Below are 14,620 nucleotides of genomic sequence, written 5' to 3'. Positions count from 1 at the left end.
TAGTGAAATTTCATTACTGGCAGCTGCAGCCACACTGCTTTTCAGAGCGTCAGCAATATGATAGCAATTAAGAATATTTTAACTGATGGAAACTTGGAGTATGAAATAAATGTAATGTCAAAGGTTACCAGTACTGTAATCTAATAGGTTTTGATCAACAAAATATTGCTACTGTAATCCTTCCATCTCTAGACCCTTTATCAGCATGCAACATTAGCTTCCATTCATTTTGTTGTGGTGGGGCAAAATGTATCTTTCATGTTTGAATATTTATAAATGAAAAAAATACTTGAGTATGTGTTAGTTTAACTGCATGTCATAATAATAATAATAATAATAAAGACCACACACGCACACACACACACACACACACACACACACACACTATGCTGGAAGGTCCCAGTCAAACAGTTTAACAATTTAATTTCTTTCAACTTGCAGCATCGCAATAAAACTACAATGCTGAAGACATCACTTCTGACGTACATATACACGGTCATGTTCGTCGTATTTTTGCCTGTGTTGTATGTGCTCCATGCGCTGCCATTGCTGGTAGTGTCACGTGAACTGTTCACTGTGTTGATATTGTAGCATGAAGGCAGCTGATTTGCAAGACAATGTGGAAATTGACCTGATTATGGACTGGGAAAGGGGATGGGAGTACTCTGTAAATAATGTGTGTTTGTAAGCTGTGTTATTCTTGTTCAGATCTGTTAGCGTTCTGCGTGTGTGTGTGTGGAGATGACAGTTTGAAAGAGAGAAGCAGGACCTGGTGGTGGGAGAATTGAGAGAGACAGTTAAGAGAGGCGGTTGAGTGAGAGGAGAGGAATGAGTGAGAGGAGAGGAATGAGTGAGAGGAGAGGAATGAGTGAGAGGAGAGGAATGAGAGCCATTGATCACTAAAAGCTAAAAAAAAATACAGCGGTTTCCTACTGCTTTGATCCACAACTGTTGTCTGTCTCATTATATCCTTGAAACCCCACAGCTCAGCGCTACAATTTGTAAATAAATCCTGTTCGCCTGCGGGGCGTATCGACTTCAACCCCCGTCTCGATCTCCTGCCTGTCACTCAGCAGCAAATTTTCTGAATGGAATACAACAGTATAATACTAGCAAGACTCTAGTTGCAGTAGGAATAGCTAATTTATTGAAGTCGCTGAAATTTGGCATTATCAAAAGTTTGGAAAGCTTTGTTGTTTTTGGTTCCATTTTCTTCTTTTTTTATTTAACACAGAAAGAAACAGTAGTAAACCAACTGCATGTAAATACAGCAGCATTCTTGTAGCTTATGGACTTCACCCAACAAAGTGAAAATAAAGACTGGACACCTTAACACTATTTAACAATTGCTTCAAAACAAAGCCCATAAAAGGACCCCACTGGGGCCTTACACTTGAATGATGCTGCACACAGGAAACTATGGAGTTCCTGATGAGATTAATCATTTTTTAATGATTCCAATTACTGTTGCTCCTTGTCTTTAAGTTAAGTAATGGCTGTAACATTCTATTAATAATCATGAGTTTTAGAAAACAGCTACAGGCTCTGGAAAGCAGTCTGTTGCTATTTGTAACAGAAGAGAGGCTGTGTGTGACGTGGAGACCATGCACACTGCAAGTGAGCACCTTGACCATTATTGTCTGCAGGTGTAGTTATAGAGCTTTAACCTCCTCTCACAGACAGGGGTCAGACTCGGTAATGACAGTAAATCACAGAACCCTGCCTATAGCATACAGTAAGATGTCCTCTGGCCTAAGAGCACATTCCTGGTTGAATCATGGTTGGAATGGGTAAAGGAAAAAAAAAGTTCTGTAATGTCATAAAAGCTGCAATTTTTTACGAAAAGTCAGGGTCAGTCTGTGAAAGCCCTGTTCATGATTATGTTTAAATTTTTTAAAGGAAAAGAGACACTAGCATTCCTCTGAGCGTAGGCTGTTCTGAGAACGAAAGACGAGCTTTGCATTGACTCTGTCCACAGCTCTTCAGGGAACACTTGGTTTAGACTAGAGGATTATTTGTCAAAGGAAGAAAGGAAAAGACAAAAGACCAGAGCAGCTCCTGACATTTTTACTGTCCATGGAGCAATGCCAGGCCGGATGAAGAAATGTTTGGGCCCCCTGCAAAAATAAATAAGTAAATAAATAAATATCACCTTTATACATATGGTACATTATTACCAGAAGAAAAGCTGTCTGTCTACAGGTATGTGCCAGTGTAAAGGTTCCTGAGGGAAGGGGTGCATCTTTTTAAATGGGACAGTGGGACACCATAGAAAACTTCAAACGCCAGGTTTTTACACAATCTAGAACTATACATAAATATAAAAGTCATATTGCCTAGCTTATCCCAAGGCAACAGATTACCTATATGTTCCATCTGTATATATAGCCCAACATGCACCACGTAAGAATGTTGTTATGTACAGAACATTTGATAACTGTTTGCTGGTCAAGTTATTATTTAGAAATCAGGAATCAAGGGCTGAATCTGCTCTGTACCATTGTGCACATTACTGCACACTACAAGGAAGCATATCTTTAGGAAGTGCAGGTTTAGCAGTCACACCCACAGCTCTATTTTCCAATGTTGGATGTTTATAGAGTGTATCAGCAGTATTTACTGTAAATAGGCAGTTAATTAATAAGAGTGGGGGGCTGTACGTTACCATTACTGCCACTAATGAGAAATTATGGTAACTACATTTTTCTGTGCGAGGCAATTGGAATTTAAAAGATGTTGCTAGAAATTAGGCATAAACAAAAGGTTGCTTTGCTTTGGCTTGTCTTTTCTTATTAATATTGTATGTATTTATTAAATACAGAAATAAATAGTAGTAGAAACCACTATATATTAATACAGCAGTATTAAAAATATAACAAAAATATATGAATGACCACCAATGCTTGTCAAGTTTCTAGTAGCTCATTGATCCCACAACTTTATCAAGCCATGTCTTAAAGGACTCAGGAAAACTAAGCAATCTAAAGCAACAACATATTTCTGAATGCAAATTATCATTTACTAAAGGTGTGCTTTAATTTAAATTTGGGGTACAACTTTCACACTAGACAGAATAAATAAATACATATATTTAAATGTTCTTCTTTGGCAAGAGGGCAAAATGAAGAACTGTTCTCAGAATGGACACTTGAAAGAGCCAACTACCTAACTGCAGTGCAAATTGCCAAGACAATGCAACTTTCACAACACCAGCAGCAACATACTGTACTTTGGGTGGACTAGGATGTGTTGGCACCCACATCCAAAAACAAGTTCAAAGCTGAAACGGCAGACCCAAAACCCTCAAACTAGCCATGCTAGTTCTGTCATGGATCACCTGTCTGTGGTGATGACAAATAATCCAAAAGAATCCTCATGTAAAGAGCACTTGTTTAAAATAATCCACGAGATTACTCATTTAAAATGTATATACTCCCTAAAATAAAAACACAGGCACGTAGTAGTATGGTAAAATAGAGGTCTCAACATCACTATCACAAATCTGCTTGCATCGTGTGTTTCTAAAAATTTGGCATTAACCAGCATAACCATGCCTTACAATTAACCTCAGCTTTCAATGTTATTGTTTTTGCCTCATTCAGAGATTAGTAACACATTGAATACATTCCTTACATGGTGGTGAGTATTCAAATATATACACAATTCCTTTCTGTACTGTATTGTGAGGTATCACACTTTTACAGAGAACCGTGATATAAAGATTGCCTAATCAGATTGCCTTGAGACAAAGCATTGCTTGAAATGGGTTCTTAGACAAAAATGACTGCATTAGGGATGTAACAATAGACTAATGTATCACCATATTTACGTGATGTGTTGGTCCTGCTGAGCTACTTGTATAATGCATAACAGGATCAAATGACCATTTAATGATGGAGTATTTAGTTAAAAGACAAAAATTAAATCAGATAGGGGAGAGTATGTACTCATACCAACTATAAAACACATGTATTCTTCATTCAAGAACCATTTGGTGAACTACAGGAAACTGTTGTGCTTTTGGTCTTGTATCACGTAAAGACAGTATCACGATTCATTGATAATGCAATTAATTGTGACAACCATAATTCATATTCTCAACTATAATATAATTTACAAAGAAGCTTACAAAGATATGTGAAGGAGACCGATGCTTAAATGACATATGAGAAGAAAAATAAGCACATGCTGCTGTGCAGAACAGTGTTTCTCTCCATTGTTTAGAATGTAATTTGAAACAAAATAGGCTTGTTTTTACTTCTGAAAGAATTATTTACTGTAACAATATTTATACTTTTTTTTCAGCTGATTCAAAAACTAAAGAATATTCAAACATGAACAACCCTTGTTTGTCACAGCAATAGCTTGACTGTAATTAAGAATGCAGTTCCTCCCAACACAACACATAGAGCAAGTAGGAATTTCACAGACACACTTTGGCTGTGGTGTCCTATATTAAACATGGTCTGGCAATAGTTTACTATGGGAAACAACAGCCAAATCATGGCTGACAAAACTACTGTAATAGTTGGTTGAACGATGAACAAAACATGCTGCAGCATTTTAATATCTGAGATAGCTATGTAGAATGAAGCCCTGGATATCTCAGACTGAAGTAACCACTGACTACATGATAAGATGGCCATAAACAAGTAATATGTTTGGTTGAGAAGTATGGAGTATAATTAAGAAGAAGGTGATGTTTTGGCTTGTAAGCCTCCCCAGGACCTACAACAGCTTAGACTAAGCAGTCTGTTCAGTATTACTTTCTGGAATAATTAGTAAGCACTGCAAAACATTTATTTAAAGTAGAAACAATAGAGAATGATACATAATAGGATATTAAACATGAAAGGAATTAAATAAATCGGGACATGCAGATTGTATTATTAAAAATAATACAAAGCTTGAAATTGTAATAAAGTTAAAGGAATCAACAGAGTATTTTTCAAATACTATAAACCTTTTATTTTATGTTCCCAAACTATTACTTCTTGTCAGTCTATTTCCACAGTGGCATCCAGGAAGGAGGGTGGAGTCGCAGAAGGATTTAGGAAATGCCAGGGCCTACTCCCACAGGAAGCTGCACTCCCTTTTTAACACACACACAGACCCCCCACACACACACATCAACATGCACACAGTATACAGTACTGTAGACTCTACTAAATCTTGTGTGGTTCATTGTTTTCTCCTAGTTATCAATTTATATATTGCGTCTGTTGTGAATACGATGAAATCCTCAGAAACTTCCCAAAATCGTTTAAATAGTTTTGGTATTATTTGTATTATTTAAACCGATATAAAAATGTACCCCATTGTCAGATAATATTTATTGATCTATGTTTAACATCACTTCTAACTGCTATTATTCGTTCTCCAGCACACACACACACACACACATATTTTATATATATATATATATATATATATATATATATATATATATATATATATATATATATATATACACAGACGTGCTCAAATTTGTTGGTACTCCTCCACAAAAAACAAAGAATGCACAATTTTCTCTGAAATAATTTGAAACTGACAATGTTTATTCCATATTTAATAGAAATCAGACTTTGCTTTTGATTTTTTATTCAACATAATATTGTAAATAATAAAACAAATGAAAATGGCATGGACAAAAATGATGGGACCAGTAACCTAATATTTTGTTGCACAACCTTTAGAGGCAATCACTGCAATCAAACGTTTTCTGTAGCTCTCAATGAGACTTCTGCACCTGTTAACAGGTAGTTTGGCCCACTCTTCCTGAGCAAACTGCTCCAGCTGTCTCAGGTTTGATGGGTGCCTTCTCCAGACTGCAAGTTTCAGCTCTTTCCATAGATGTTCGATAGGATTCAGATCAGGACTCATAGAAGGCCACTTCAGAATAGTCCAATGTTTTGTTCTTATCCATTCTTGGGTGCTTTTAGCTGTGTGTTTTGGGTCATTATCCTGTTGGAAGACCCATGACCTGCGACTGAGACAGAGCTTTCTGACACTGGGCAGTACGTTTCGCTCCAGAATGCCTTGATAGTCTTGAGATTTCATTGTGCCCTGCACAGATTCAAGGCACCCTGTGCCAGGCGCAGCAAAGCAGCCCCAAAACATAACGAGCCTCCTCCATGTTTCACTGTAGGTATGGTGTTCTTTTCTTTGAAAGCTTCATTTTTTCGTCTGTGAACACAGAGCTGATGTGACTTGCCAAAAAGCTCCAGTTTTTACTCATCTGTCCAAAGGACATTCTCCCAGAAGGATTGTGGCTTGTCAATATGCATTTTAGCAAATTCCAGTCTGGCTTTTTTATGTTTTTCTTTCAAAAGTGGAGTCCTCCTGGGTCTTCTTCCATGGAGCCCACTTTCGCTCAAAAAGCGGCGGATGGTGCGATCAGAAACTGACGTACCTTCACCTTGGAGTTCAGCTTGTATCTCTTTGGCAGTTATCCTTGGTTCTTTTTCTACCATTTGCACTATCCTTCTGTTCACTCTGGTGTCGATTTTCCTCTTCGGCCGCGCCCAGGGAGGTTGGCTACAGTTCCATGGACCTTAAACTTCTTAATAATATTTGCAACTGTTGTCACAGGAACATCAAGCTGCTTGAAGTTGGTCTTGTAGCCTTTACCTTTACCATGCTTGTCTATTATTTTCTTTCTGATCTCCTCAGACAACTCTCTCCTTTGCTTTCTCTGGTCCATGTTCAGTGTGGTGCACACAATGATACCAAACAGCACAGTGACTACTTTTCTCCATTTAAATAAGCTGAATGACTGATTACAAGATTGGAGACATGTGTGATACTAATTAAAGAAACTAATTCGTTTGAAATATCACTATAATCCAATTATTTATTATCTTTTCTAAGGGGTACCAACAAATGTGTCCAGGCCATTTTAGAATATCTTTGTAGAATAAGCAATAATTCATCGCTTTTCACAGCTTCTTTGCTTTATTCTATGACATACCAAAGGCATGCAAGTATACATGATAAAATAGCTTTTAATTTCACCACTTTTCAGGAGGAATGAAGCATTATTTCAATGAGCTGTAAGGGTACCAACAAATTTGAGCACGTCTGTATATATATATATATATATATATATATATATATATATATATATATATAACTATACAATACATTTAGGCAAGTAGGCATACATCACCTGAGCTTTAAATACATTATTGGTTACTAACGTATAAAATACAATAAAATAAACACTGTAACTTATTACTATAACCCCTCTAAAAGTGTGATTGGGTTTATGATCCTCAGAAGAAATATGAACCTATCGTCTTGGACTTTATTGGGGACTGACCCTATCGTGTGGGAATAGTAATGTTAGGAATAGGGTTAGTCCATTTTAATTATCTACGATGAAGACAAAAACCATGTGGTCATATTCTAATTGGGATCCTAACATATACAGTATACTACCCTCCTAGTATTTGGACAGATACAGACACACAGACTGTCTGGGGCTGAGTAATTTTCCTAATATCTTGATATCCTCATAAGATAAAAACTATTCATGTATAACCGATGCAGAGGGTGGGACTTTCATTTTCATTTTACCCCCAGAAACAGTGTCTACAAAAAAAAAAAAAAATGTAAAGACATATGTCCTACTCAGTTGTTTTGCATTGGTGCAGTCGTATATGATACACACACATTTACTCACACTTTTAAAAGCACTAATTTACTATGATATTGAGCTATTTATCTCTTATAAAATAACTTGGTACAGTATTATGCATTTGTAATTACAATAGGTAATTACTTACAGCTGTAGCCTCACAGCTGTTTTAATGTAGCATAACCTTAAAAGCCAGCGCACAATCTTTTTAACAACAAAAAAACAAGCACACTCCCCAGTTTACTTTTTTTTCATGCCTTCATTAGTTTCCATATTTGCTGCCTTAGAATTGGGACATGTCTAACTAGCTAAGAGTGACTGCTAAGTACAGTATTCAGATAAGTCGCATAGTGCTTTGCAAATTAATAGTCAAGTACTAAAAGCTGTGCTTATTTACAGCACTGCGCTTTAATGAACTAGGGACCAATACGTTATTTAAAATACATATCTATATATTTTACTTTACAAAGTATTAATGTTGTCCTCCAGGCAAAAACACATCCCCAGTTGCCATTTTTCAGGTGAGAGAGGACAGGTCTTATAGCATTAAAGTCCAGATCATGCTCCCTCCTGCTTGTTTTCCCTTCCCGCAAAAGCTATTCATTTCAATCAGAGCAACAGCATTGTTGCAGCATGGAGCATGATCTGGATACACTATGATGCTCAGAAGACAAATCCTTTTTTCTCATGGCAAACACTCCGAACACTCAAAGTTAGGAAATGTTATTTTATTCCCCAGATGATTTATTACCCAGGATGTGTGAATACATAAAATTATATATTGCGGCAGTACGATACAGCAATGTGTAAAGTAATGAGTTTCCATTAAACACAGGGGGCTAGATTCTCAAAACCATTTACTCCAAATTTCCATTAGCATGATTTAGTAGAAACATTCACAACACAATTACAAACCCAGAAATAAACAACTCAGACATTTAATTTACGGGCTTGTGATAATTCTAAACAGGTTTATTATTCATTTTAGAAATGCTAATTATGTTTTTTTTTTTTATTCTTTTAAAAAAAAAAATGTGCTAATGACACTTTGGAGTAAATAGCTTTTAGAATTTTGCCCAGGGTGTTCTGTAACCCTTAAGCTGGCCTTCTTTTAACCAAATACACCATCCCTAACTTCAATCTTTTATTCTGAGATAAAAACTAAGTGAAGTAGATACACATTTTGTCCAATGCCTTCGTTTTGACACACTAATAACCCCCTCTGCCACTGATCCCCTGCCACAAAGCAGACTTCTAAAAAGGGATGTATCATTAATGATAAACCACTGGGTTTAATCAGGCACTTCAAGAGATATTTGAAAACTAAAAGGTTTCACTTTTAAAATCAGAAAATACATCACTTTGGTTTTATAAAAGTAGTTCATTCATATTTAAAAGCAATAACTGTGCTTGTGCTTTGAGTACTCTACAGATATATCAGCGACCCGACCGATCTCTGCTTCTCTTATTAGCTGCCACATAAAGTCCAAACACAAGCTGCTGTGCAGTAAAAAGCTAATTGAAAAGCCACAGTCCTATTTGATCATCCTAACAGTCATCTGAAAAGCCATAAAATCAGAAAAGGCTGTCTAAGCTTGCAAAACCACCAATGCTACACAGCTGGTTCAAGTTTTTATTTATTTATTTATTTATTTATTTATTTATCTAAGGAAATTCAAAAAGACAACTGTTACCAACTACTGTAATGCCTAAATACAACCTATCAGATATATCTATTTTTTACATGAAAATCATGATTTCATTTTTCCCCAGGTACTTTGTATCTGCTATAGAATAGGGCTGTGTTCAGAGGTACAATGAATCAGAAATACTGTAGTATTTAGCAAATATGCAAAAAGCTCAAATATCTCCCTCTTTTATCCATGTAACAGGTTGCAGCTTGTTTTTGCATTCTTGAAGCAGATTGTTTCCCTAGCATAACAGGAAATATGTCAAACTATTCTGAATGATTTTATTCTTGACTACTGTAAGCATATTTTCTTTCATTCTTAAGATGTGTCATAGTGTTCTATTGTTTTAAACACAAGATTAATATTGCACACACCAACCCCACAATGGCAATGAACGTGGTGGATAAGGGATGAGAAATGGGTTACTAAGGCGATATTTGTATTGCTGTCACAACTGTATGTATTAATAATTTTTGTACAGTTCGCAGGAGAATGTATGGGTACTATATACTTGTTTTTATCTCAGGTGCACAGTATACATGTGTTACATTTTTCTATAGAGTATATTACAATATTTTTGCCAGTATTTAGGAGGTGTCCATTATGCAAGAAATGCACCTTATACTGTTTAAGTGGAGCACATCATACAATGGGGTGTCTAATTTTATGAAAATTATAATACGTAAACATGTACTGACGTACAAGAGCCTCCACTATATCCCTACTGACAGGGATTAGCTAATAACTAGCGTACATCAGGGCACCCTCTGTATCCTTTAAATGAGTATTACTACGACACCCACTCAATTTGACCTCTTCAGGGAGATACTGAAAAGTAAACCAGAAGAAATAAAAAAATGACTGCAGCTTGAGCATCCCCTAGCAAGCTTTTCACTTTTACGAGATTACATAGGCAACTCTCTCTTTTCGAGTCTTGGTGTCGCTCCAGGCTGCAGATGGTTGGAAACGCTGCCTGAAATGAGTGTGTGTTTGATGGATTACTTTTTACACCTGACCCTTTCTTCACACCAGGCACCAAAACATGAGATGAACAGCACAAAGCAGGGCAGCCCAGTCGGACTGCTCACTATCTGGAGTACCCTTCTTCAAAGCAGGTACAAGCTCTTAAATACAATACTTTTCAGGATCAGTTATTCTGTTGACACGGCAGTGCAGAAATGATCTGGCTTTAACTACATCGGCAACCGGTATTACCTCCACATGTTTCTGGGGAGCGTTCTGTTCAGGCTTCATAAGGAAAGTAACACACTAGACAAACTGACACTCAGAATATGCTACTAATATTTTATAAATATAGTCTAGGTATGTACAGTATGCTGCCTATAGCTCTGTTTCTATGTTTCATCAACTTTAAATTAGTGCTAACCAAGGCTTTAAAATACATTTTCGTTCCTTTCCTTTTTTTTTTGTTTTAACATGAATTCAGGATACACAGACATTACCAAAATAACCCTATATACAAATTGTTCAAACCGGGTGTACAGTAGTTCACATAGTCTAAAGGAAATTAAACCAGTGCAGTGAGTCTGAACTACAACACATGAAAAAAACAAAGCTTTTAAATGTATAGAGTCGTCTATAACAATATCTACATTCAAAATTGAACCGTAAAATAGAAGCATAAATGCTTTTTGGAGAAGAAAAAAATGAATAGACCAGTAAAAAGAGTGCCTGTAATAATATCTCTACTGCTTTAATTTATCACTGGCAAAGGCAATGAAGACATCCTAGTTAAAATTTGACAACCAGAAAGAACTGAAGCTCAGTAATTACATTAAAAAAATGACTTCCTTAGCTACAACATTCTGCTGAAACGTTCCCAGGTACTTTTGTTCCCTGCAATTCAAAACACTGCAGAAATTCTAGCTGAATTGATTAGCTCTGTAGATTATTATTCATCTGGAGGAGCTTTGAAAATTTAAACTCTGGCAGCTGTAACCAATAGAACAGATTTAAACTATGTGTTTAATTGAACCTAGTTTGTACTGTAAGCCTTTCTTAAAAGAAACAAAAAGCACAAGTGCAAACAGAAACCTTGTGAGTTATTTTTTTTTCTATCTATCTATCTATCTATCTATCTATCTATCTGAAGATAGATAGATAGATATCACAAAATAAACAAGACAAATTGGGGGTTAAAATAACCTTTACAGCTGTTTATATAGCAAATAGTACGGTCTAATCCATATGAATCACTGAAAACTGCACATGCCATATAGTGCCAATCCATACAAGAATCATTTTAAACTCCTTATTTTATCTTTCAGAATCAATCAGCACTGAAACAGCTGGTAAGTTTACTGTATTACATCTGTGCATCTGTCCTATACATTGGATGTCACTGATCAGGGCTTGAGAAGATGACAGCATACTTTTGAATGATAAAAAAAAACCCAGATATTTATTTGTGTGTACCCACAGAATACAGCATATAGATTTAAGAATAATCATTTTTGCATAAGTATGCACACATATATGCATATGGTTTTACATCACAAGAACCAAAACTGTTTACGTGTTGTTCTAGTATTATTTGGTTTGGGAGTATTTTTTTTCCCCTGAGAAATTAATTATTTTTTACACATATAATATTTAAAAAAAAAAAAAAAAAGTAATCATTCAAGCTAAAAATAAATACGTGTTTAAACAGCTGTGTCTAAAGAAACAGCCTGCTCGTAAAGGTTTGCAGATTAATTATCTGCCCAGATTCATAAAACTAACTGGACGCAACTTGATATAACGATATAACCTGCAGAAAGCGTTTTGTTTTCTCTCTAACATAATATCTTGATCAATAATCATTATTGGCCAACACTAAAGTTAAGCCATCACTCAAAGAGAGAGATCTATTACGCCTCAATAAAATAGCAGCCTGGCCCCCACAGAGGTAAAAGCATCCTATTTCAATAAAAAAAAAGGGTTTTAATGCAGTTTAATAACAAATGAGTTATTTCTCAGCTTGTTTGTTCCCCCACGGGCCATGGTGAAAGATACATGCCATGAAGCAGTCCACCTAGAGCCACTTGGGAGCGCGCTACACACTCATAGAAGTAAAATTCAATTTAAATCGACCTTGAAGGGAACAAAAAAAAGTGAAATGATTGGTAAAATGCCTGTTGCCGCATAAGAGGAGCTAAAGTGCAGCTTTGATTGCATGGACTGCAGCTGTACACTGGCTTTGAGTGCCGCGCTGGATGGCAGGGAAGTAAATGTATTAAACTATAAATCAAGAGGAAAAAGGCTAGCAGCTGCATTTGGGAAGCCTTGGCAAAGATGTTAGGCCTTACCTCTGAGAGATGAAGCAAGAGCACTTGAGCCAAGCGGCACTTTACAAAGGAAAGGGGATAAAATTTGCTTGCAAACATATGTGAAGCCTTTAAAGAGCCTGAATGAAGCATCTAGTAAACTCCTGGACAGGAAACAAACCCAACCAGCACACACTCCCTAATACAAAAAATAATTTAAAAAATAAATAAAGTTCCAGCCTGTTACTATTACTACTTTTTCATTCAGCTAACAAATTTGATATACACATTTGTCATACGGCAAAAAAAAAAAAAAATACTTGTTATTCTAACGCTTTGCAAAAGCAATCAAAAGAACATAAACTTTCATGCTTTATAAACCTAACAGAGCCAAAGTTCAAAGTCATCCCTTTCATTAAGAGAGTCCTATCAATTCTAACCTTACTCTTTCGGTCATCGATTTGAACAATTAGCTGAGCAGCCAGGGTATCAAATACAAACAGGGGTCGTTAAATAAAAAATTTTTAAAATTTAAAAAAAGAAGAAAAATTCACTCCACTTGCTAGATGACTGCGCATCCATCATCCAATAAGTGCATAATGATATTATATCGACAGCGTGGGTCAGAGGGAGCATGCTAGAGGGATGTACAGCACCATACCTTGGTCTGGAGATAGTGAGGGTAATAGTATGTGTACTGAGGGTACATTGGTTGCTGTTCCAAACGTTTGCCCATGTAGCTGGAATCTCTATCTCCGTCGCAGTGAACTCGCTGACAGTGTCTAGTAACCTAGGCTCTTCTTTTTAAACCACTATTCCTCACAGTGTAGAATGACTGAAGAGGCGACCGGGACTTCTTTGATTTCTGAGATTTTTACTTCAGTTGGGAACACGGAGTTGATGGCAATAAGGACGAGAAGATAAAAAAAGGGGGGGGGGGGTTCAATTCATTTACAGCCGTCTTTCTTTCTTTCTTTCTTTTTTTCTTTCTTTCTTTCTTTCCTCAGCCCCAAGCTCTGTTTAATTCCTCTGTATTCTGGTCCCAGAAAGCAGTACAAGGCTGTACTGTATGCTTTTAGCAGATCCACATGCACACGGGCAGATACAGAAACCAGTAACAAATCAGGGATAGCAACAGTAGTAGTAGTGGCAGTTGTTGCAGAAATGTAAAAAATAGATATAAACTCCAGTTAGTTAGTGGAACGAGGAAGACAGAACACCAATAGTCCAGACCAATTAAATACAAATCACTGCAGCCAAGCTTCTTCTTCTCCTGTTTCTTTTTTTTACTCCTCCCTGTAGCCTTCCCAGCCTAGTCGCTGCTGTCTCCTTCACACAGTGGCATGGTGTTTAGGGCTGGCCTTGTCTTTCATTCGGACCACCTCCTTCCCAGCCGGTAGGAGGGTCTTGAGCAGCCTCTCCCGTGAGATCCACAGACGCAGTCAGAAGGCTGCAGTATTTCCTAGCAGAAGGAGCAATGAAACAGTCTGCCTGCCTGCCTGCCTTTGATCTGTCGACTGCCTGCCTGCTTGAAAGCAAATACAAGGAGCCCGATTCCCTCTGCTGGCAGCTGTGGGATGTACTACTGTATATCACTGCATGCAGTTTTGTGCTGATAGGATACTTTGTGTATGTATACATGTATGTATTTGCTTTTCATTACCTTGTCTGTATGAATATAGTACTTTTAAAAGCTGAGGGGAAAATGCAGAAAGGCACAATGGAGCTTCACCTTTTAGGTCTACAAGCTTACAGCAATCCTGACCTGAACACCCCCAGCCATAGAAGTCATAGAATACAGCTGTGTACTTGTGTTATAAGTGAATAAAATTCAGTTTGATATGCATGTTGTAGCTGTCCAAAAACAATGTCTTTTGGTTTTTATTTTTGATCATGTGATGTCGTTTTTTTTTTAATTGACTCGACTTGATTGAGACTATGGGTAAGCCATCTATCTATATTGGTTGGAATTTATTTTCTTATGTTGACATTTTCTTTTGTGTGTATTTTAGTATGTACGATTG

The 14,620-nt window shown here is 36.7% G+C and overlaps 1 protein-coding gene across 4 annotated transcripts in view; it reads right to left on the bottom strand.

The window, feature by feature from the left end:
* The window catches only part of LOC117962749 (RNA-binding motif, single-stranded-interacting protein 3), a 379,650-nt gene that overhangs the window by 214,937 nt on the left and 150,093 nt on the right, over positions 1-14,620 (bottom strand). The window contains exon 1 of one of the 4 annotated variants that reach the window (XM_059022901.1): positions 13,258-14,223. The exons of 2 other annotated variants lie outside the window; for them this stretch is intronic. In XM_059022901.1, coding sequence (XP_058878884.1) covers positions 13,258-13,332 — 75 coding nt within the window. In that variant the 5' untranslated portion in view covers positions 13,333-14,223. Of the gene's footprint in view, positions 1-13,257; positions 14,224-14,620 lie in introns of those variants that run through there. One more of the 4 variants, XM_034916478.2, reaches the window with a different exon arrangement.

This window comes from Acipenser ruthenus, chromosome 4, assembly GCF_902713425.1.
Source record: "Acipenser ruthenus chromosome 4, fAciRut3.2 maternal haplotype, whole genome shotgun sequence".
NCBI classification, from domain to species: domain Eukaryota; kingdom Metazoa; phylum Chordata; class Actinopteri; order Acipenseriformes; family Acipenseridae; genus Acipenser; species Acipenser ruthenus.
The sequence above is the reverse complement of the archived record's forward strand: the minus strand, read 5'-3'. Positions and strand labels throughout refer to the sequence as shown.